Genomic DNA, 25031 nt, shown 5'->3' with positions numbered 1-25031 from the left:
AACAACCAAACAAATATCTTCTTTTTTTATGTGTAAACAATGGCCCATGAGTGGTAGAAAAGACGTGATGTTTTAGAAAGATTTGTTAAGAATACACCCTTCTAAAAATGTTGTTGTGAGATCCCATTTGAAGCATTCTGACTCCTTTGGAATGTACTTTAAACACAAGTCCATATGCTGAGATGTGAACATACGTACAACGAACTGAGCAGTAGAAACATTCCTTTTAGGCCAAATTTCAGTTGGATGATTGCATGTTGTCTGTCTTATTCTCTCTCCACGTTTTAAACAGAACTTGAGAAGTGTGTCCTACCTTCTCATGGCATTAAAAGGATGTCAGGGTCTGGCTTCATAATAATTCAGGCCTTTACCTCGATACTGCTTATCTGGGGTAACTGTGTGTAAACTGAGATTGTGATAAGAATCTCATGGGAATATCAGTCTCTAGGGGAGGAATGGGTGATAGTGTTATGTTGAAAATGGAAGACCTAAGTTATAACTCTGTTCTTCTCCCCTGTCCCATCTCACCATCAGAACCCTATAATGTGCCCCCTTGTTCTACTTCAATGTCCACATCTGCAAAGTGGGGGTAACACAATCCTACCGTCTCCCTTTCAGGTTTTTTGCGAAAATCAGTGAACTAATATTGGTAAAATTGGAGCCCCATGGATGAAGGGTACTTTGTAAGTATAACACATTCTTGTCATGTTCTTTTTTTCTATTGCTCCAAACTGCAAATACCAGATGTCTGCTTTTGCTGTATCAGGAATTCAGTTACACCATGTTTCACACCCAGATATTGATAAACTGACTGTCTTTGAGGAATTTAATGTTTCTGACCTCTCTAATGTTTTATCTCCATGTTGGATGTAGAAAAATACATCTTCCATAAAACTGTAAATTCATATAAAGTTGACTAGATAATTTGGAATAATAAATGTCTGCACAGTGTGTAAAAATGTTGCTATAAACTCTTGATATAAATTCCAGGTGTTTTTTTTATCTCTCTCTCCTCACCATTCTCCCCCCCCCCCTTTCTGTTCCATTGAAATTGTGTTTTAAGCCCTCAGTTTGTATTTCAGAGGAGGGGCTGGTTTCAATAAGGGTGAGTGACATGTTGATGATGAATGTCAACTTGATGGTTTGCTAAGTATTGTGTTTCTAGACTTGTGGAGAGGAAAGGAAGCCAAACAGGATGGTGAGCTGGGTGCAGACCACCTCTCTTATACATGACTACTGTTTTGGTGACTTAAAGTTGCCTCGTATTCATCAGATGGAGAAGGTTTCAAAGCCACCCAGCCGCAGTGTAGGGCAGAAGTAGGACTGTTCTCCAGCAGCGATTTCACTTGAGTTTCTCATTGTAATGGTACCACGAGGTACTTGAATCAACCAGCATCTTAGAAGTGGTATTTGACCATGGCCTGGCTGGCTCTGTGCCCACTACTTAACTCAGAGAATTTTCTTTGGAAAAAGTAGATGGTACCTTTTAAAAATCCCTAACCCAAAAGGATTCAGAAACTTCCTGGAGCACATTTTAATGCCCAGCCATGGGACTCAAGTATGAGGTTGTAGAGCTTACATCTGTTTGCCAATTCCAAGGCCTCCCTCTCTCTATTGCTTGGGCACCCCCAAAGGGGCAGAAATGTTACCAACAGCATTCATTGTTCCTGAGTTGATGATAAGTCCATTCTTTAGGCACCTTCCCTGAATTGAATCTTAATTTTACTATCTCCACAACAAACAAACAAACAAACATCCCCCCTTAAACAAATAGTTATGGTGGCACCTGCAAGTCCATTAAGGATAGTCTCAGGTTAATTTCTATCCATAAGGGGACTCATGGTAAGGGTCCCCAAATCCTGCCCCTTTGGAAAGGTTCTCATCTGTTCATATCTTTCTTAACAAGCAGCACTGAGAATTTACCTTCTCCAGGCCCCATTCTGCACCTCAGTGTCAAGAGAGGTAGTCAAAGGTGGAAGAGAACTACCTCAGAAGATACCGGCTGGAACCAGGTGTGCCCTTGGATTGCTTTGAGCATCAAGATGCAAGGCTCCCAGCCCTCTGTGAGGTGCAGATGACTGACAGGGAGAAAGTTGTTTTGGTTAATAATACAATCTGCTTGCCTCCCGTAGACACAGCAGTAGCTTACTAATTCGTTAGAAGTGAATTAAGGTTGTTTACTGATGTTTTAAAGTAACTGTCAGAGTGAAAAAAAAAAAGTTCACGCTAAATGAGACCACTCACCTACTTCAGAGTTGTTGTTTATTTTAAGCTGAGTGCATAAATAATATATTGAGATCCAAAGGGTGGTTTCAAGCATTAGAACACGAAGCTTCCTGTTTACTAACTGTCATTGGGCTGAAGAGAATTTAAACAGCTCTGAACCTTTTTGTCTGTGGATGCAAAGCATGAAATTAACTTTCATTTCATAGTTAGCAGAAATCATGATGACGGTGTCTTGTTGTCCTGTCTCCTGCCTATCTGGATTTTTTTTTTTTTTTTTTTTTTTTTTTTGCTATGCAAGTCAGCATAGCAGCAGAATGTTTTTTATTTCTCCTTTCAAACAAGACCCCTTCATTCTGCACCCCCCCACCCCCCCAAAAAAAAATAAGCAGAGACCTGTCTGAACCAGTCTGCTGGCTTTCTCTCGGTAGAAAGGTGGGCATATCTGAAATTCCCCTCTCCATTAGGAGATTTGGAATAATTGCATGTACTTCCATTGCTTGGTGGGAAGATAGTGAGACTCCCATGAGGTCATTGTGATATAATTTTAAGAGGTCAGGTATTGTAGGTAAGTGACTTGATACCAGCTGCTAATATTGTTAAGGCCGGATGCTAAAGCAAGGCTCAATTTTAAGTGAATTACATATACCAGCTCATCATATCTCAGCTGTCCCGTGGCATAGGAGCTGTTAAGATCCCAAATCTTACCACTCCCAAACCGAAGCAGAGGCAAGTCATATGCATCATCCTACAGCTAATTCAAAAGGGACGTTAACAGGGTCCGGAGTCTGTCTTTTACTGTTACCTTTTGGGGAGGAAGGACTGCTTTTCCTCTGTGAGATGGTACCTCTCATTCACACACAAGGAAATGAGACATCACCTCTAAAAGCCTGGACCACATTCAGGCTAAGAAAATATAAGAACAGCTTCTCTATCACCAGGGAGAGCTCCAGTTAGGTAGGGGTGTAGCAGACTGTATGGGTTAATTATGTTTTATGTGTAAACAGCCTGGTGATTCTTAGCTGAAAAGCTCTAAATGAAAAGACCTATTACTTGTAAATGCTTCCAGGAACAAGAAATTTGATTCCCTTTCTGTCCCCTTAAACTCAAAAGTGTGATAGCCTATTTGGAGTATAGGGAGAGTGTTAGAGAATGAATAGAAAATGTATGGAATGTTTAATTTTGCATGATTGCATTTCACATTTGCTGTAGCAACGGAGGCATCAGAGAACACCTATTTTTGATGTTTTGATGGCATGCTTCAGGCTTTACAGCGTGATTTATGAACTTTGTGGGATAAATTCTTATTAAGCAAATGAACAGAAATGCATTTGTGTTCACATCGCTGAAAACATGCAATTTGTACAACCAGTTTTTAAAATTTCTATTTACACTATATTTATTGGAATTTTGAAAGAGAAAAGCCTAAAGCAGTTCATGGGAGAAAATGACATGAATTTTGTGGACATTTCTTCCCCTTTGAAATAGGTTTAGTTTGTACTGGGGTTAAATTTAGACTGGCAAACAGTGAGGGTCTGACTTGCTTTATATTTCTGAATGAAGCGGTTCAAAAATAGAATCATTTCTATAATCTAGAGAAACGGATGGACTCCTGAGAAGTAATCAACTAAGGGAAAGAATAAATTTTGTCCTTCCAAAGAGCCCGAGTCTCTAGCAACTGCGGCTGTGCTTTGGCGTTTGTTAATACAGTAGGATAATTGCATAATTAAATACACTATGGAATCCCAATAATTGGAAACTTTGTTTCCTCGTCACAACACACAACTTGCTGATGCTGAAAAGCTCAGGCAGTACTTTCAAACGCTAGGACCATTCTTTCCCCGACATGTCCTCTGCAGTGTTTTGCGGCTCCTCTCGCGGTTCTAAGACTTGTCCCTTGCAGGTTATTTTTAGTCTGTTGGATTTAGAAAGGTGAATTGAAACAGGAAGTCCCAAAGTGTGACCTGCCTGCCCAGGCCATGCGGGTTGCAGATTGTTTTTCTGAAAGTCCCCTTGGTGATATTTAGATAAAGTGACCTGAACATGTTCAACTCAGGGAAGCTCCATTCTGTGTGTGGTTGGGAGGTAGCTCAGTGGAGCCTCCTGCAGGTCAAATCTGGTATGGCTTCTTTTCATGTGACTAAAAAAAGTTTTTTCTTTTTGCTTACTTGTAAAAGAAGTTTACTAGTCACATCTTGGTGTGAGGTCTAATATATAGAAAGGCCTTAGGAAGCACAGGTATATCATAAATCTCTAATAGATAGTGGCGACGTTACTGAGGTAATCCCGGCTAAGGCTTCATATCCATGTGAACCATAGCAAATCCTGGAGTAAAAAGTGAATAAAGAGACTTAAGTCCCACCATCCAAGAAATTTTTGTTGAATCCTTCAGGTGCCACTATCCTAGATGTCAAAGAAATAAAGATTAGGTAGTATCAACTCTTGACTAGCAATAGTTCAATCGAATTGGGAAACAGGTAGAAACATGAAAACATCTTTGATGTTCGGTGACAAAAAGTACATCAAACTGGTGCCTAGTGAATAGCAGAGAGATTTTTGATGCCAGGAACTGGCCTGTCTTCTGTGTATCTTGTATCTCATAAACGTACAATTTGGCTTCTTACCCTTTGGTTTGGAATTCAGATCAGCGTAGGAGCGCAGAGTGTATTTCTAACACTGAGTGGTTACTTAGCACCAAGTGGACTCATCGGATAAATGACACCAGTAAAATGGGCTTTAAGGAGTCAGAAGGGGTTGCCACAGGCAGTCTGTGAGTATAGATGTTTGCTCGTGTTGGCTTCTAGGGTAAGCCCTAGGCAAGTTAGGTGCATAGGTACTAGACTATTAAAGTGGCTGTCACCCTAAAGATCAGATGAGTGCTTCCTTAGTCTTTGAACCTTCAATGCCTCATGTACCTCACCAAGACCCATATCTGGTTGAATCCAGTAGTGTCACTGTTGTTTACGTCTGACCGAGCTTTACTTGTATCTGTGTATGAACTTTCCTTCCTTTATTTTGAAGAACTTGAAATCTATGGAAGTTGAAAGACTAGGGAGATTTCCAACCCATATCTATCAACCTGCTGATATTGTGTCTTTTTTTCTCCATACGCAACTGTGAATCTTGTTCTAATTCCCAACATTCACATCTTCCCACCACATCGTAGCTGCCAAACAACCTTTCTTCCTTCTGACTTCATATCCATAATGTTAAATTTACCTTCTAAAGTCCGTGTTTCCAACTTATAAGTATTGGAAAGAAAGTCAATAGCAACATTAAAAGAACTTTTCTTACAATTTTTTTAAAAAAGCTCACAGTTTAAAACCTACTTCTTAAATCTTATTTTTAGAGAGCATTCCAACATACTAAGAATGTGGTCAATATAAGATAACTAAAACTTAAAGGTTAGAAGATTTTTCTGGATGCTGTGACATTCTCTTCTATAGAGGAGGTTTTTTTTTTTTTTTTTTTTTTTTTTTTTTTTTTTTTTTTTTTTTTTTTTACAAATTCCCTTGGCCATCATTTTCATGCGAGCCTTTCAAAAGTAGATGGTAGTGTAATTATTAGTACAGAGATCACTGCTGTTTCCCACAGTAGGAATATTCACTGTAAGAGGTGACTTTTCAAACATACCACAGTGGCTAAGCTGTAAATTGGGGGTATAGTTTCAATCTGAAATAATTATACTATGGATTTGTATGACACTGACTAATTAATATGGGTCCCCTCCCCCTTTTCTGGTAGCCTTGACCATTTGTTAAAAATAAGCTATCTGTCACGAAGTATGACAAGATGTGCCAGACAGCTATTCTATTGTTCTTGGCCCAGGATGTTGTGAAGGGTATGTTGATGGAGACCAGGAACCGGGAGGGAAACCCTGGGGATTCTCTCAGGCCCATAAATTAGCTCTGAGATGATATGCTTCATTTTCGGCATCTGCCTAACAAACAATTTGTAAGAAAGTGTGCTATATCTACAGAAAAGCATTTTGGACATCACGACATTAGTTGGTAGTAGAAGAAATTGGAGATATTCATCCAGCCATGTCGGTTGGCAGTGAAAAGAGAGAGCTGTCAAGTTGAAGGGTGGGAGAGGTTGGAAAAAGCATGAAAAGCAGACCTAAGAACTAGAGTCCTGCTGTATCTGGGAGTGTTAAGCAGGGTCAAAAGCCTGTACATCCCCTAAGGCGGTGGTTCTTAAATTGGAATGATTCCTGCCCCTTAACCCAGAGGTTCTGATTCAATAGATCTGGGGAGGGACTTGGGAGTCAAGGTTTTTAACAGTCACCCTGCACCACTCAGAGAAAGCTTGCCCTGCGGTCATGTTTACATCACAGAACATGACAGTATTTGGTGTTGTTAAAGATGACCAGAGTTGTAAAGAAACTGTTTAGTCTAGTGTATTGCAAACCTTTTTGAAAAATCAGGGAAGTTTTAGAATGTTTTGCTCTCAAAACGCATAAAGGAGGAACAGTTACCCTGAATAATGGGGGTGGGTCACAGGGCAGACAAACAGCTACAGAATTATATTACAGTATAGAGTTACCAAGCGCTGGCAGAGAAGGGCACATGATAGGGGAGAGCAGGAGGCTGCATCTGACTAGGCTGTGGAGTGAGCTCTTGGCAGAGGAAAATTATAATAATGTCAATGAAATGGACACAGACTTTGGAGTTAGACACCCTGGGTTGGAGTCCTGACTCTCTGGTTACAAGTGATGGGAACTGCTCTCTAAGTCAGGGCTTTCCTCTTAGGGTCAGAACGAAGACTCAAGTAGATGAAATGTGAGGAGTACTGAGCACAGCACTTCCAAGTTAGTGGATACCCAGGAAGTGGCTGCAGTCACTTTTGTGTTTAACTTTTGCGTCGTTGGCGAATGTGCTGTTGATTGGCTCTGGCTTTGGTTGAAGTAGGTGAATGACTCCAACTAATACACCAAGGAGAGAAATGACAAGGTCAGCAAACCCTGAGGTAAAGGGTGACAGAGAGTCTTAGGTTTAGTGTTTCCAAAAGTACTGTTCATGGGGGGGGGGGGAAGAGCAGGGAGTCTAGGTGGCACAAACCTTTTACAAATATTACTGAAGCAGAGAATATTTAAATTGCCCAACACCACAAAGCTAGCAGGGGCATAGCTATTTTCCTGATTGCTTTGCTATGCTGTTTTATTAATAATGAGCATAGGAAAAAAACATGGTGTTATTGATATTGGTGTCTATGACAATGGTAAAGTTTTACAAGTAAAACTTTTATTTAATTAATTAATTAATTAATTTATTTATTTATTTTTACAAAGTAACTTGATTTAATGAGCCATATGAGATGAAGAATGGAGGAAGGCAATCAGAGATGATGAAAGTCCTGTGGGTGCTCCCCAGATGAACTGCCTGGGATGTTCTGGAGCAGTGAATGATAGTGGCAGGGATAGATTGGGGGTCCTGGGGGACCTGCTATGTTGTGTCCTCTAACTCACTGTCATGTGTAAGCAACAGCAATAAATTCTTTAACTCTGGATGCAGAGGAAGTAAGTTGGTCCTGGATGGAAGCTCAAGGAAGGACTTTGGAGCTTGAGAGAATTTTGTTTGCATTCTCCGTATGCCATGGGAAATCCCCACAAGGCCTTGCCAAACTGCAGGGACCTGGGAGACCAGATATTTCTGATATTCTCTCCCCCTCTTCCCTGAGACACTCTCCCTTCCTTCCTCTTCTTTTAACCAGTTCCCAGCTATTTTTTTTTTAAATTGTGTACGAAGACACATTTTAAAGGGGCCATGCACCAAGACTCAGAACGCTTGGTTCACTACACAAGTTGAACACCCCTTGCCCCCATATTGTTTTAACTTACTTTATCCAGGGAGGGACCTGTATCCACCCCAAGTCTCTCCTTCAGCTGTGGTCAGAAAACCCCAAAGCCCAGATAATCTTAAACCAATCTTTGCTTAAGCTTTTATATTTGCAATGGATTTTCAGTTTTTAACAACCCGATTGAGGCTAATATTAAAGTGGGGTTTCATTCTCTAAACAAATGAGCACAGGTGTGAGTTCATAAATTGCAAGAAACCATCATGGAACCAACTCCAACCAGGACAAGGAGTGGTTGCACCTCCCAACTGGAGTCAGGGTCCCTATGTGTCAGAATTTGGCTCTACAGTTTTGAGATGTTAGATGTTAGTTTAGTCTCTCTCTCTCTCTCTCTCTCTCTCTCTCTCTCTCTCTCTCTCTCTCTCTCTCTCTCTCTCTCACACACACACACACACACACACACACCAGGCTTCTTTACCCAATTTGGCCATTTGCTTTGTCTAGGGTTGAGGCAAAGGGTTCTCATGTCATCTTCCTCTGCTTCTACCATCTTGAGTTCTGGTGGGCCAAGGATCTACTCTTCACAGTGGGCTATTGCCCTTTGAACAACCGGTGATATCAATAATTCACTATTCCTCAATTCAAATTATGCTTAAGCAAATATTTATTGAGTGCCTACTACGCCTTAAGACCTCTTCATTTGCTGAGGGTGGCAAAACTGAGGCTTGGGTTGCAAACTTTTGGTTCTGTGCAGTTTAAGTGAGGATAGCTCTATGGGTAGGTTCAGCTTTCTGTTTTCTTACAGTATATTTCCACATGTTACAAACATTCAGGGAGTAAGTTTCTTCCCCTGCTAAACTGGGGGTTTCTTAAAACTGACTCTGCAGCATCTTCATTTGCCCACAAGGAGGTAGACCATTCCCCCTGTCCTCATAGCATAAGACACGAAGTGTCATGAAATGCTATTTCCTATTGTGAGCCAAGGCACAAAAGCTTCAAGGACTGCCTGCAAAAATGCTACCAAAGAAACTCTGTCCATGCCCCAAAAGCTGCTCCACAGATTAAAATAGTTGTCACAGTAACTAGAACATAGAGTTGATTAAACCTGGCTTTAGAATTGGTTTTGGGCAGTATGATTTTCTTAGCACAGGCTAAAGGGTAAAAAGAAAGAAACAGTGAGACTTCAGAACTGTTTTTCTTTCCTGTATGTTCATAGTGGTTATTTATATCTGGAAGTTTCCATTGGGATTTAGTTCAGGATATAGACTTGGCAGGGTGGCTTCTGCACTCTGTGGTGACATTTGACAGACTGCAGGCAAAGCAGGATGGATTTCTAATATCTAGATGGATGGATCTAGGGACGTAGTGTTGGGATTGGACTGCATTATGAAATGGATTTATTGACATGAATCTAAAAGCAGCCCTTTGCTTGTCAATATGCAATCTGTATCAATAACTTTTGATAAATTAGGGCTTCGACCTTTTGCTTTGTTTGTTTTTATCAACTCCAGTTTAGCAATAACAATAAAAGACTCCAGGTGGTGTATGGTGAATGGCTTATTGCACTCCTCATGAGCGTGACTGACCCCGGGGCTCAGTGCTATGATCTTGCACATGCTATCCATACCCAGAAGTGTGGGTTGCTGTGCCTGACTTCCTTCCCAGAATTAGATATTCCCCCATTTAGTTGCATCTCAATATCAGCCCGCTGCATTAACCTTGAGATGCTGTGCCTGTGATGTACGTAGCATCTTCATTTTCCAGATGAGGAAATTAAGACCCAGTGAGGTCCAATGAGCTGCCCAGGGCCACACAGTAAATCTTGAATACAGCTGGGTTCCAGACAGAGGTGCCATGGTTCTTGTGTGAGGGTATGAAATTTTCTTCTTCTGTGATTCCAGAGAGAAATCAGTTGGCAAAAAGCTTAGGCACAATACCTTTCCCCCACATGTGGTGAGGTGGACATCTTTCTCTCTGAGGCGTATACAGGGGAAGTCCATGGGTTTTGTGAGAATTAGAGGGTGTCTTTGAGTGTGGGTAGAGAATGTTACCACAGAGCAAGGTTGAGGATTTTCTTTATCCCTATTGGATGTCTTCCTTCAGGGGTGGTTATTATCATGCCTGGGTATCTTCTGTAGGGGAAAGTTCTGTGCCCAGCCAGATAGATGTTGGACCAAATGGGTGAGTTATGTGATCTTCTCCCTAAAGACCTATGTTTTAATTGTTGCAAATGTTGGATGCTAGTCTCTCCCCTCTGGATTCTTCCATTTGTAGGCCGATAGAAAATGGTATATAGAAGGGTATCAGGCCTTGCAGCTCCATTCTCAGGACTGCAGCCACCAACCCAAGCACAGTAAGCAACTGCACCTGCTAAGGCAGTTTGCTTTATTCTCTTACTCAACTCAGCCTGTGAGCTACCTGAAAAAAAGTTCACAACGCTATCCCCAGGCTGGCACTCAATGCCCTTGGTCCAGGCACGGTTCCAAGTAGATAGTTGATCTCTTTGATGTAAGTTATGTTACTTGTTTGCTTTTAAGCATCTTCAGGAATTTTAAATTAAAGTTACTTTACTGCCATCATAGTGGTAAGCTGGAATAACAAATGAAAGGAGTGATTATCTGTTGAAATACGGTGTCGCGTTTCATAGACGAGGGTGCTTGGGAAGCAAGCTGAGCTTTTACCAGACTATCTAGTGCAAACTTGAAAAAAAATTGACTTTGCTTGAAAATTCTAATGCATTTTCACTTCCATATTTCTGTTTTTAATGTCCCGGTATGTATTATCTAATGATGTAAATCAAGTTTTCTTTTTGTCAGGCCTGTGGGGTCATCATTGTGAGCAGGTATTTTATTTTATTATTGTATTTCTGGTGCATTGAGGTCACCAAGAGCCCTAACCAGGTAGGTGTCTTCAACTCAAAAACTGTTACATTGGGGATTTTTGTTTGTTTGTTTTTCATAAGCAGTCGGCTTATGAACTCATTTTTCATAATGTCACTATAGCCTTCTTATGGAGTAGGTGGAAGACCTCCTGCCATAATGTAAATATGTCTTCTTAGGCTTCATGTGCTGGGACTGTGACCTCCCCTACCCACCCCCCCCCCCCAAATTTTTTGCTAATGGCATTGGAAATGTAAGACCTTTGGAAGATGGAGTCATGAGAACTCTGCCTCCATGAGTGAATCAGTTTGTGAGTTAATAGACTATCAACACAAGAGCTGTGTTTTAAAAACAACTCTTTCCAGCATGCTTGCTGTCCTACCACCAAGCCTCTTATCAACTTGGAACTGTGCAAAAAAGGTCCCCACCAGCAAAAAGGTTTCCACAAGGCAGTCCCTCAACTGTGGACTTCCCAACTTCCAGAACTGTAAGAAAGAAAGGTTCTTTAATAAGTTATCAAGTCTGATATATTCAGCTGTAGCAACAGAAAAGGAAGTAATCAAACAGACATCCCAAATTCGTATTATCCAAGACTCATAGAAAGTGCTGGGAATACAGCTCATTGATACATGCTTGTTAGAGTCTGTGAGGGTCCAGATGTGCCCGCCATCATAAACAACAACAACAACAACAACAACAACAACAACTACAACAAAACCCTGAAACCAACCAGGAGCAGAAGGACAGTTTCACATGGAAATATGGTTAGAAGTCCATCTCCCTGAGATCCTGACCTAACTATGTTGGAACAGCTGCTAGAAACCATCACTAAACACCTAGTACTTTTCTAACATCACCTTAACAAGCATGGAAGGGTCTTTATTTATTTAGTTAGCTTGAAAATTAACTTCTAAACTTAGCTTAGAAAGCAATGGCCTCAAACACAGGCATCACTATGTTGTGTTCTTGCTCGTTTCAGCTCCTGTCTCCTACCCTCTTCCGCCAGCCCTGTGCCCATCTAGCAAGTTTCTTTGCTCCTTCCAGACAGTCCCACCTGTTTTCCTGGCATGAGTATTTACTAAATAAGTTATTCCCCACCTTCTTTAAGAGCCCTTTCTGTTCTCTTACAATTTCCTTTCTATTTTGATGTTGTATACAACCATACACATATATTTAAATGTAGATCTCTTTATATGAGAGAAAATGTAATGGTTTTCTTTTTCCGAGCCTGGTTTATTTTGCTTAACTTAATAATCTCCAGTTGCATCCCCCACCTTTTTCCTTCAAATATCATGGCCTTGTTTTTGTTTATGGTCAGATAAAATTTCATCAAGAAGATGTACCACATTCCTTTATTCCTTCATCTGTTGGTGGACATCTGGGCTGTTTCCATTTCTTGGCTGTTTTGGTGAGTGTAGCTAGGATATGTATTTCTAACAAGTATATGTTCTATGGAATAACACACTGAAGCTCAGTGTCTGAGAATTGTCCCACGCAAGCTTCGGTGAGAGAAGTCTGTATCTCCGGACTTTGAAACATGGCTCCATGGTTTGCTTAGGGGTAGCTTTTAGTCAATGTCCAGCTATTTCCTCACTCTCATGGAAAATGTAGGCTGTCTTATCCCAAACTGAAGTACATAAACATTCACTGATAATATTCCCTTTTGAGTCCAAAGTCTGCACGAGAAACAGTAGAGCACAGGTCACAGTGAATCATGTCTACCCTGCAACCAGGTCTGTTTTCATCACGGGGAGAATGTATTTCATGCAAAGCGTACATATTTGATTGATATCAAATTATAGGAAATCTGTGAGGAAAAAATCCAATAGCAGCAGAAAATTATCATATTAAAGTTATTCATCCAGAAATTTGTGTGCCGTGCAAACAAGCAGCCTTTGGAATCCTTAGTTTCACTGTGTACTGGTGCAGTTACTCTCTGAGCCCATTTCCTTTACCTTCAAAACAACATTATTGTGACTGAGGGTGTGCCCGTGGGAGTCTGTGCCCATGTATACAGCTTGTGGGTGCACAGCCATAAACAGACCACAGACTTATGACAAACAGGCAACAATTTAATTAAGCACAATTTATGTCAAAGTATCCAAATAGGCATATGATTATGTAACTATATGTAAAACTTTAAGGAAAGAAGGAAGCTTTTTCTTTCTCCATGTTCACTTCCACATTCCTCCATTCCTCCAGTGTCCAGCAGCTGTTTTATTATTTTTTTTAAGCTGCCAAGCTGGGTTGAGACTTGGGCCAAATCTTTTCAGAGGGAATGGTCTACACAAGCTGGCAGGCTGTCAAGCTGTGTGTGGTCCTCGTACCAGCAAATGAGTAAATCAGAGTTATAAGTTGCAAATGTGCCTCAAATTAACTTCTGCATAGCAGGGAATGCGCTTGGCATAAATGTGAGTTCGGCTCAGAGACAGCCCCATCTCTCTCTGCAGCTGAATCGAAGGGATGATGGGATATTTAGGCCTGGTGGGTCCTGGAGCTTCCATGGGGCATGAACTCAGTGTACTGTGCTTGAAATGTCACATTCCAAGGGCTCCTGGAATTACCAGGCTCAGTGTCAGGTCACACTGTGGGCTCCGTTCACATGATGCAAGTCCTTGCTTATCTGACCAGGTCTAAAATAAGACACACGGATGCTTTATTTATGAGCTCTGGGCCACCCAGGCCCATGATGTAAGTAACCTTGGGGTACACAGCATTTGATCACTTCAGTTCCCATTAACTACCTGTTTCTAAATGGGGAAAGGCATTTGCCCAGCACATAGTGTTATTCATGAAGACACAAAGCAGCCCCTTGTGCTGTCTCTGTGCGGATTTCCATGTAACGTGACTCCGCTATTGAGGGCTGCGGGTTGCTAGTTTCTAATCTTAGTTTTCTTCTCCATTTCTTTTATCTCAGTTTGTTTTTTTCTCCCTTCTCTTTCTTTCTATCCCTGTCCCTCTCCTTTCTCTTCTGATTCCCATTCTTAAAAAGACCTTTTCCAATTTCAGACATTGATGAGCAGGTAACTATATATTAAGAAGTTACTAAGATAGAGAAAACCCAGGAATTATAACTTGTTTTGAGGAAGCTTAGTTGAAATAAAGAAGTTACAGACTTCTCTTATGTGTGTGTGTGTGTGTGTGTGTGTGTGTGTGTGTGTGTGTGTGTGAGAGAGAGAGAGAGAGAGAGAGAGAGAGAGAGAGAGAGAGGCAAAGACATAGACATATATAGAGACACAGAGAGGGAACACATGTGTATCCGGAGACCACAGGACAATCTCAGTTGTCACCCTTGAGGTACACTATACCTTGATGTATGAGACAGTCATTCATTGGCCTCGAGCTTATTAAAGTAGGCTAGATGGGCTGTCCAGTGAGGTTCAGGAGTCTGTTTCTACCTCTGTAGTGCTGGGATAACAAGCTCCGGGTACCTGGCTTTACTTATACAGGTTCTCAAAAGCAAGCTCCTTATTAATTGAGGGACCACCCAGCCACTACTGCTTCCGTTTTCAACACAGGTCAAAGCGGGTGTCAGGAAACCGTTGTAGATAATGATGAAAATGTCTCATGCAGAGTGTCTGGGTTTACCTGGCAGTTTTTCATTATATGGACTTTCTTATAGATTGCAGGATTTTTTTGGGGGGGGGGAGGGGAAGGGAAACGACACCACTCCCATCCATTTACTAGCCCCTACTCATTTGTGACAACTAAAAATATATGCAGACATTTTTAAGTGCCTCTTGGGAGCAAGAGTGCCCTTTGTTGATTTAGTTTGACAGCTTACTGGGATTGGCTGATGAGAAGTCTCATGGACTCTCACAGAGACCGCAGTTGTGTTTTTCTGTTTTTGACACAGCAACAGGAAATCTGGGTTTGAATCCTGGCTCCAGTGCCTCCTGTCTATTGTGCTATGTGGCTGTGAGCTATTCAGCTTATGTAAGCCTTTAATTCTCCACTTACCATATAGGCATAATCACACATAGCCACTAAGATCATTAAAACACAGCAAAGTAATATGTGCAATGAAGAGAGTACATCAAACACACATAGAAAATTGATGATCTGGCTCTAAGACCTATCATATGAAATATTAGATACATGGAGAATAGTGAGAAGCATGACCTTCCAACCATGTGTCTTAGTTCTGGGGTTTTTCCTTGGTCCTTCTACTCCCAACTTCCTATCCATCCCTAACATTCTAGAAACACAATGATTTTGGTTAAAGATAGGAGGCTGGAAAAAAAAGATGCTGAGGAACAAGATTTTTTTTTTCTGGAAGGACCATTCCACTGAGAAGTTCCACAAAGAGTTATGGGAAGTATATTTAATTTCTTGAATGTAAACATATAGATAAGGTGCAGTTATGGGTGATGAGGTGAGGGTTTGCTGGGGAAAAAAAAGGCAGAGACCCACCCAGTGCACTAGTGACCTGAGCACCATTTTCTACTCACTAGACACCAGGTCCACCTTGTTTCTTTTGCTTAGAAGAAGTCACTTTTCTTCTATAGCAGTGAGAATGACCAATACTGTCACCCTCTGTTTTCCCAGGAAACAGTAAGAAATGACTCCATGTGACTAGAGCAATTTTCTGCTTGACTCTTCAAAGTCTGAGTCCCTTCTAAATTGTATCTAAATCTAAAATAAGAGCAAGAATAAAGAGGCAAGAACTGACCTCAGATGGCTGGCTATGCCCCAAGTCTCTGACATCATCTCTAGTCATGGCCCCCATGTTCACAGAGCCTCTCAGGACTACTACCTGCCAGAAACTCAGATAATCGTAATAGAAGTCCCAGTCTTCCTACTTGCCCCATCACTTTCCATTCTAACTAAGGGTGTTGAAATCTAAGCCATTTCTGCAGCCATCACTGTCTTGTGTCCCACTTCCTTATAGCAACACCATGGAAGACGAGTGTAGGAAGAGAGAGGAGAGGGAGAGACCATGTTCATTGGTTGGACTGTTTCTTCATAGTTTTGCTGTGTCTGCTCTTTCATTGTATGACTCTGGAGAGAGAGAGAGAGAAATCACTGTTTATACCTTAGCTACCAAGTCTAGTTATAAGAGACATGGAAACTGTCTTGGTATCTATATCTGCCCCAATCATACTCTTAAACATGCCCTAATAACCCACTATATGTTGAGATCCAAAACAAGTAAGATGCAGCTTCTGCCTTGAGATGGAGTGCAGTTATGGCCAATGAGGTGAAGGACTGCTAAATCATTCATTTATTCACGTAACACACCTTCCTGAGATACTCTGAGGAACCAGGGACCTAGCATAACACACATTCATGAGATACTCTGAGGAACCAGGGACCTTGCTAGGTCCTTGGCATGCAGTCATCCTGCTCCTGAATAAGTCACAGTCTAGTGCAAGAGGTAGACTTTCAGAAGTTCTTTGGGATAACTGAGGAAAGGAGGCTGATTCTGAGAGTACACAACTGGATTCTGACTTTGGGCAAACAAAGTGAAGATAGGGAAAATGTGCAACAGTGTGGGCATTAAGAGGTTCTAAGGTCGGAGAGAGGCCACTGTCCTAATTGAAGTGTAAGTATGGTGACGGGAGCAAGCACGAGGACATCAGGTATCCTCTATGAGGAAGCCGGCTGAGTTCAGAAGCATTTCAGGGAGCTATCAGTTACTGTTTGTTTTGTTTTCTTTTGTTTTGCATGAATGTAAAGTCTATGAAGTAATAGAAGAATTGTGATATTGTCTGAATTAGTCATGATCTTGTGGATGGAGAGGGCACTGAGATAAACATCCAATAGTGCCAAGGCTGCCAGAGCAGACTCTGCTAGTGATGTCATAGCCACTTTCTGGAGATAATGACATGTGAGTTCTTGAATAAGAAAGAGAAGAAAGAGCAGTGTTCCCCTAAGCTAGCTCCAAGGGGCAGTGTTCCAGGAGGGGAACAGTAACTACAGTAGAAGGCAGGCCTAGAAACTGCAGAACCTTCTAGAGCATACCTAGTTCTCTTTTCTAGGCTGGATCTCAGGACCAAGGGCAGAAGTGAGCATCAGTACCCAAGGTTGCAGGTTGGGTATCACGAGGCTTGGTGTGCAAGTGTCCAGGGATGTGGGTTTGTAGATGCTGTCTTCAGGAGAGCAAGGTCCTCACATGATGACTTAGAACTGCCCCCTGAGCTGCTGTGTGGAGTTATCAGGACATCAAATTCCAAGGAGAAAGGAGTCAACAGGAGTTAGAGTTGGGTGTCTTTCATGACACAGACACATAGAAGGTGCTTCTCTATAGCTTGGCACATGCTGGCTATGTTAAGCTGTTCTGATGTACAAAATGCAACTTAAAAACAAACTTTGCAAAAAAAGCAAAATGCTGCAATATTAGATCGCTTACACAGACAACAGGGAGTTTTTCTTATTTTTACCTGCTCTTTAGAATAGTATATGCATCTGTTTATCTTCTTTGTTAAACGTAGGGTATTAGTTATCAGATCCTGCATTGTCCTTCCTCAGACATCTGAATGTTTGATGATGTACAGACATGATGTTTAGATTTTGGCTTGAAGTTCTGCCTCTTTTTCTAGTTGTTTGGTGTCTGAGTGAAAACACTCAGGAATCTTAGAGAATATTTGTATCATAAAACTGGATGCTTAACATAGCCAGGGCCTCAGATGCATTGGAGGGGCTTAAGAAAGTAAAGAAAATGCACACACACACACACACACACACACACACACACACACACACACACAGTGATGAAATAACTACCTGAATAGTGGGTTCAAAATAGAATTGAAAATTTTTCTGACTGACCAAAAAGGATTGTGAAAGTTTATTTGAGCTCCCAAGGACTTCTTTCCCCTAGATAAATGCTTACATAGTACGGGCCATGGTAAGGTTGGGTAGAATACAGTTGTGCCTGTGGAGGAGGGTCCAGATGAATTAAAGTTGATCGTTTATCTAGGCTGACAAGGAGCTGAAGATCTTGTTGTCTGAGCCCATCTTACCCTTCTAAATAGCATCTTGTGACTGTTACACAAAGTATATTTTAGGCTTTTTGACGTCCTCATTGTGGCATTTTGTGAAAGAATGGCCTCAAAGGGTTTGGGTCACCATTTAAATATAGAAATTATACACAGATTGTAGAAAAGTCCTTCCATGCTGTAAACTCTGGAGCAGAAGGAAAATGCATAAAGGACTCTTTTGTCCATCTTCAACTGCTTGAAACTGTCTTGGTCATTCCTTGAGTGGAAGTTCTTTGCCTGTACCCCTTTGCTGTTCCTCAGCAGGGATGGTCTATTTGTCCACAGGTGTCTGTATGTTTAGGTGCGAGAAGGATGGGACTCTTTATAGGCCATATCCCCATCCATATCTGGGTTCCATGAGATGATAAAGTCCTCTGCCTTCTGCCTTGTGCTCCCTTCTTTGTGTCCTTCCTGGAGACTGAGGCTTGCTGGAAAGCCCTTCACTGCATCCACACCAAGTAGAGCTGCCTCACGGCTGAGTGTGCATCTTATAGTTGCATCCCTCTGCCAGCACCACCTCCCTTTGAACTACTGTCAAGGCAAAATTGCTTTATTTCCTAATTCTGATGATATTAGCAAATACATGTAATGGGAAATAAAATTAATCAGTTTGTGCTCGTGAAATTGCCTCCTGTTTACCTCAGCCTTGTAGCGATTTCCCCCCCTCCTACAGGGGTTATTTTAATTAACAGCGTGAATTTTTGGTAGTTTAATTTATTTTATGATTGTGTAAAAATACTCCTTTGTAAGGGTTTATATATAACTAGCCAGCTAATTAGCAGTAATATTTTAACAACAGCTGTAGAGGCAGGGAGTCCCATGAAACATAGCTTCTCCCTTCAGACCGCCACGATATTTATTGGTGCCTTTTCTTATCAGTCCTGGCTGAAGGCAAGAGAGGAGGGTAGTGTGCACATCAGATAATTAAAAGAGAAGTAAGCATTCTAGTCCTCCTCCTACCTGACACGCACAGCTTCCGAAGGACTCCGTGTCTCTAAGCTTCTGATTTAGGACTCTGTCTTCTTTCTTCTTTTTCCAAAGCCTGTTATGTATTCCTTCTGGGACTCTGTATAAGATATACCTTTCCAGAAAATTATGAGGAGTCTTTTAAAGGCATTAACTTGGACTAATAACGGTCACCGATATTTATTCTACACTTTCTGCTTATGTGAAGCACATTAACACATAGTGCGGGTCACATTACACTCATTTAGCATGCTTGATTTCAAGGATTCAAACTGGGAGAGAGTTCAGGTAGGTGTGGGGAAGAGATGGGGAGACTCAGAGGAATGGGAGCATAGAGAATAAAAGAGTGGAGGAAAGGAGAGAGTCAGGGGACACAAAGATGCTCAGGTAGGAATTACTGGGTGCATAACATAAATCATAGTATGCTGAGCCTGTTTTCCAATGCACACCTTATTGCCTGTAAATTTCTGATTAATAGCTTTGTATTGAACCTATCAGTTTAATGGTTCTAATCTAAAAATACCGCACATGCTGTGGTGGTATACACAGTACCTGAAACACAGGAAGTAGCTCTGATGTTAACATTATTTCTCCAACTTTAATGACATATGTATAGAAAATACTGTATAACATTTTCCAGGGAATGTTTAAATACAGATTCAGTAGAAGAGGGCCGAGGATGTGGCTTAGTCAGTAAACTGCTGGCCATACAAATGTGAGAATTTGAGTTTGATTCCCAGCACCCATGTGAATTGCTAAACACATTGGCATTTACCTATAATCCTAGACTTGGAGAAGTAGAGACCAGAGGATGGCAGGGGCCTGATGACTGTCAGCCTAGCTGAGTCCATGAGCCTCAGTGACAGATCTTGTCTCAAAAATTAAGGTAGAGAAGCAACTTAGTCAGACATTTTATGGTTGGTCTTTGATCTCTACACATATGCACAGGTGCTCTCACACCCATTTACACAGACAGCTCTGCCCATTACACACATACACATACATACAAATACAATGTATCAAGTCACACCCACACACTTAGGAAAGCATATTTATGTGTACATACACACATGCAGACAGTGTCGCCTTGATGTGATTCCACAGAGGCAAAATGTCCATTTGGGGATTAGGTAGAAACTCCCCAACAAGTAGAACCTGCCTTTACATTAGACACTCCAGTGATCACAAATGGCTTACACTTGTGAACCCTTCTACATTTACATCCTGTGTGAGTACCTGACAGAGCTGGCCCCCAGTGTATACCTGATGCAAGGCTATGTGATTTCATTTGGCCTTTATGATAACCTGCATGAGTGGGTGCTGTTATTATCTCTATTTGGCAAATGAGGGGCTGTCAGAGAAGTTAATGACCCTGATGTGAGTTCCTGAGCTGATCAATGACAGAGCCAGGGTCAAAAATCTCTGAAACCTAAGCTTTATTCCTTGTGAAAACAGGCAGTGGAGTCCCTAGAGAAGTCTGCACGTAGATAGAAAACAGCTGAATATGGAGGTAGCTCTCAGGTAGACGGAGGGGTGAGTACCCTCACCAATGGCTGCAGGTGAAGCTTTGTGAGCCATGGAATTTTGACTTTGCCTCTTCCTATAACTAAAGACGTTGGACACTTCACTCACAGCCTAACCTCTGTGTGTCTGTTTCCTCATCTTTTAAGTGGAAGCAACGTTAGCCCTTATCTTATGGTGTTGCTTTAAGGATTATGGGAGATGGTGCCATTGATTGAGACCTGCACACATCCTCAGGACTCAAAGATAGTTTCCTAAAGTAGGCCCACATCTTTTGCAGTGCCTCATATCTAAGGTTACCTCCTCCCCTTAATATTATTAAAGTATTTCCATCTATGTTAATGAAGGCAAATAGTTGTGAAGTGGAAAGAGGCATGATGGGAAGGATTTTAAGAACATCTTTGAGGAATGGACGGCATGTGGGAGGGGATGTCCCATGACTGGCAGCTCAACTATCCATGATGGATAACTGAACTTCATTTACTGTAATTGTTGGTGAGCACATGGCCACAGCGATCAGCCTTGCCCAAATGCCATGTGTGACGATTGAAAATTCAGCTCAACAGAAAGAAACATTGAAAAATATAAAAAATAAAGTCGGCCCAGTCAACTAAAGACTGACTTACAGCCTCCGTCTTAATTCCCTTTACTTTCTTCCTTTCTCTCCCTGTTAAGCAGCATAACACAACTATTGTGAAAACCACAGAGGAAGTGGCATTATTTTTAATAATCTCGAAGAAAAAAAAAAATCCAGAGCTGGGATCACTTTTGATGGGGAAACAATAAAATGTTAGATAATTCCCAGGGTCTCAGAGCAAGAAAACAATAATTATATTTTGCATTTTATTAGAATAATAGGTTCCCAGCTAAATGCACAAATCTAATAAAGTGTAATACAAAGCTACAATGGACTTCATGAATTGGAAATGGGGTGCATTTAAATGTTTTTCCGCACCTGCCACCCAGCTCCCCAATAAGATTTCTAATTTCCTGATAAGCATGTGCATGCCTCTTGAATTTAGCTCCACTGAGGGGCCAAAGCCTATTTCCGGTGCTTATGTTAATTTCTTACTGGCCTTGCCAGGCCCACTCTATCATGGCAAACCCCTTTGCCATTTAAAAGCAGAGAGAGCACAGGGAGAGATTTTCGTGACTTTAAAAGGGACTCGAACATATAATTAGCTATACAGGACCCAAAATGGTGAGTCATCTTGGGCCTATTTAAGTGTCTCTGAGGCACTGGGCATCATTTGTACATACCCAAAGAACATTGTGTTTGTAGAAAAGGTGAACACCTGTGCATAAGGGTTACCGTGGAAAAGTGCTGCCACCTGGACCTGAGTGTCCACTTTAGACTGGAGAGTCCCTTTCTCAGGACAGGGCATGGGTGTCATTAGTGGTTGCTGAACCCACCTTCAGTGGAGTGGGAGATTGGAGAGATGGGGGGTCTCAATTTTCAGTGTAGAATCTCAGCCTATGAAGAGGTCTCTCAGCTCAGAGCAGATATTTTACTGACCCTTGTTCATGTGTGACTTGGGGTACCACACTCTTTATAAAATAAGGAGAAGAGGATCTGATGCTTGTGGAGTTGACTTCATCTAGGGTCCCATCACACGGGACCTTATCTCAATTCCATGTCCGCAAAGGGATTCATGAAGAAGCCACTAGGAGGATCTTCTGTCTTTCGGGAGATCTTGCTCATGCCATCTAATGACCCATATGGCACTAGATGGCTGCAGTTTATGGGCTCAGCCCAAGAGTCTAAAAAACTCTTGCTATGAAGTCTTCAAGCATGTGGTAGTTTTTTCAAAATTGTTGGCTCCTTCACGAATAGTAACAATTAGGAGGTGTGCCCCTTTGTTCTCCTACTTCTGCAGCTCATAGCCAGGAGTTCATCCCTTAGGTTCATAAGAAACATTTGGCCATTGATAGTAATCTAACTGCTAGCGCTGAAAGTTCGCTACATTTAGTGTGTATAATCACGAGATGAGAGGAGACGCAGCTCTAAGAACATGCAGTGTTCCCACAGAATCTCACACCTCTACTGCTTTCGGCTTTCTTTGCTCTCCTCTGGGGCTTGGGAAAAGCAGTACAGTTGAGCTGCCTCACATGCTACGATCACTTCCTTATCAGCACGGGTGAGTTTACCTTGCCTTTGCCCCCAGTCTCATTTAATTAGATAAAGCCTACCTCAAAGTCATTTCATTCGGTTTCTTAACATTGACCACTGTTTCTTTTTTGGCTAACTCCTTGCCTTTCCCTGTGATTGAGGCAGTGGAGGCTGATAATTCATTTTGTTCCACCATTATTGATTTGGTGGCTCTGATCCAAAATTTGAAAATTTCTCCCTAGGTTATTCTTGCCCTTGTTTTTTTTTTTTTTTTTTTTTTTTTTTTTCTTTTCTTTTTTTTAAAACAAAGACATGGCGTAAAATGAAGGGTATGGGTCAAAAATAGCAACACCAGAGCTACTGTAGGGTACGAGGGTCCACTTTACTTTGTGAGAGAGGCTTATTGTTAATTACAGAGATTTCCAAGGGCATCACACTTCTCAGGACTATACCTGGGGAAAAAAATCCTTCTTACAAATGCTTTCTGAACTGAGAATGGATTTGAAAGACCATTGTCTGCCCAGGCTCAGAAATTATTCCCTCATAAAGGCCTTGTGTAAAGGTTTGCAAGATACCTTTATGTGGAAGATAAACTATGTTAAGGGCCCAAGAGCTGCTCACCACATTTTTACTGAAGCCTTCCTTTCTTGATTCTTATAAATGTCAGTTCCTTAAAGTCACCAGCTCCCCTGGATTAAGGGTTCTGACCCCAGAAGGAGAGGTTTCTTTTTAACTCCGGGTGGACTGGTAGCTGTTAAATGACCAGCAAAGGTTTTTTTTTCACAAAGGTTTTAGATCATTACTAAAATGAGATTATTGTTAGTCTCTCGTTTTGCCTCTAAAAGTCTTTCTAAAAAGGAGCTTTTCGGAAACCCCAGGAAGCAAGGATTTGTGTTGTTGACTCTTGTAGAGACTAAGACATCTGAACCCGCTACAGTGACAATGCTTTATTTTCATGCTGTAAATAGTTTTAACAACCGACTGTCCTTAAAGAAAACAAAAGTTGGGCTGGGGCTGTAACTCAGTTGGAGGATTGCTTGCCTAGAGTGCACAAAGCCCTGGCTTAGATCCTTAACACTGCATAAACTGGATGTGATGTCACATACCTGTAATCCCAGCACTCTAGACGATATAGGAAGATCAGAAGTTCAAGGTCAACCTTGGCAACATGGGGAGTTTGAGGGCAGCCTGAGATACATGAGAGCCTGCCTTAAAAACAAAACTAAGGGGGCTGGAGAGATGGCTCAGCAGTTAAGAGCACTGGTTGTTCTTCCAGAGGTCCTGAGTTCAATAAGCAGCAACCACATGGTGGCTCACAAGCATCTGTAATGGGATCCGATGCCCTCTTTTGGTGTGTCTGAAGACAGTGAAAGTGTACTCCTATACATAAAATAAATAATTCTTTAAAAACGAAAACAAAAAATAAAAACAAAACTAAGTAAGAACAACAAAAGTGAAAGTTATCCCTGCCAATAAACATGGTAAACTGAGCACATGACCACGAACACCTCTCACTGGATTGCAAGAAGGGGTAATGGGAAGGAATCTCAAGCATTATCTCCTCTGATGCCTCTTCCTTTTATGTGAGATGGATTCTTGGATTTGGCACACAACAGTGGAGGCAATGTTTATGCAAACTTTTCTTCTCCAATTTTTTTTTTTAAATGACAGAGCTAGAGCCTGTGATACTATCTTGTATTTTTAGAAAGCTGGTAGTAGACGCCTTCCAGAGACATCCTTGAGCTTCGGCTGCATTCTTCTCTCTTCCTTCCCAACTAATTTAATACCACTGCTCTTTATAAATCTATAAAAGGCAAGATGAGTTTATCATTGGCTTAGAGATCCACTCAGCCTTGACCTCATGGCTGTAATGAACTCAGTTTCTCATAGCAGAGAGTACCAGAATTGAAAAGTGTGATTCTTGAAGTCGTGCAGAAAACCCAGAGGCACAGCCATCTCCTCAGAACTTTTGAGCACGCTCCCTCTCAGCCTGTGAGGAACACTAGAAAAAGTGATGGGAAGAGGTTTATGAGCCCCACTTCCTGGCAGCTCTCAGAGCATCCAGCCTAACGTGGGGGAAACTTACGGTTTTTAACATTCTGGCTCCATGCAGCAGAATCTGAATCTACTCATCTTGCTTTAATTTCCATGGGCCCTCTAGATTGTTAATTACAAAGAGGCTAATTATGTAGTGCAAGCTCTCCCACTCTGGACGCTCACAGCATGCCTCTCCTTCTCCTTCTCCAGTATTGGACTGTTCACTCCCTCCACCCCCGCCCCAACCTTGTCAGACTAAGATTTAAATCCTTAACCTGACATTCATTGTGTTCTTGTATCAGCTTTTCCTGTCTTTCTGAATTACGTGCCCAATAAAGTTCTCATTTCTGTCATAGGTCAGGACTTGGTCTTTTATAAATTCTTAGGCTGCAGCCATTTAAATTCTGTTTTTGATTTTATCCTGCCTCTTCAAATTATTTGCCTTGTAAGCGCTTTCACTTTTGGCCTTTAGCTCTAGCTTCTTAGGCTATTAATATATATATTTAAAACTGTGTA

General features: G+C 41.5%; 1 protein-coding gene across 1 annotated transcript in view; it reads left to right on the top strand.

Moving 5' to 3' along the window:
- The window catches only part of Ppargc1a (PPARG coactivator 1 alpha), a 630627-nt gene that overhangs the window by 191221 nt on the left and 414375 nt on the right, over positions 1–25031 (top strand). The window contains exon 2 of the mRNA XM_034508742.2: positions 619–683. Coding sequence (XP_034364633.1) covers positions 666–683 — 18 coding nt within the window. The 5' untranslated portion in view covers positions 619–665. The remainder of the gene's footprint in view (positions 1–618; positions 684–25031) is intronic.

The sequence above is a fragment of the Arvicanthis niloticus genome, chromosome 7 (genome assembly GCF_011762505.2).
Source record: "Arvicanthis niloticus isolate mArvNil1 chromosome 7, mArvNil1.pat.X, whole genome shotgun sequence".
Classification (NCBI taxonomy): domain Eukaryota; kingdom Metazoa; phylum Chordata; class Mammalia; order Rodentia; family Muridae; genus Arvicanthis; species Arvicanthis niloticus.
Note: the sequence above shows the minus strand (reverse complement) of the source record. Positions and strands in the feature narration are given on the sequence as shown.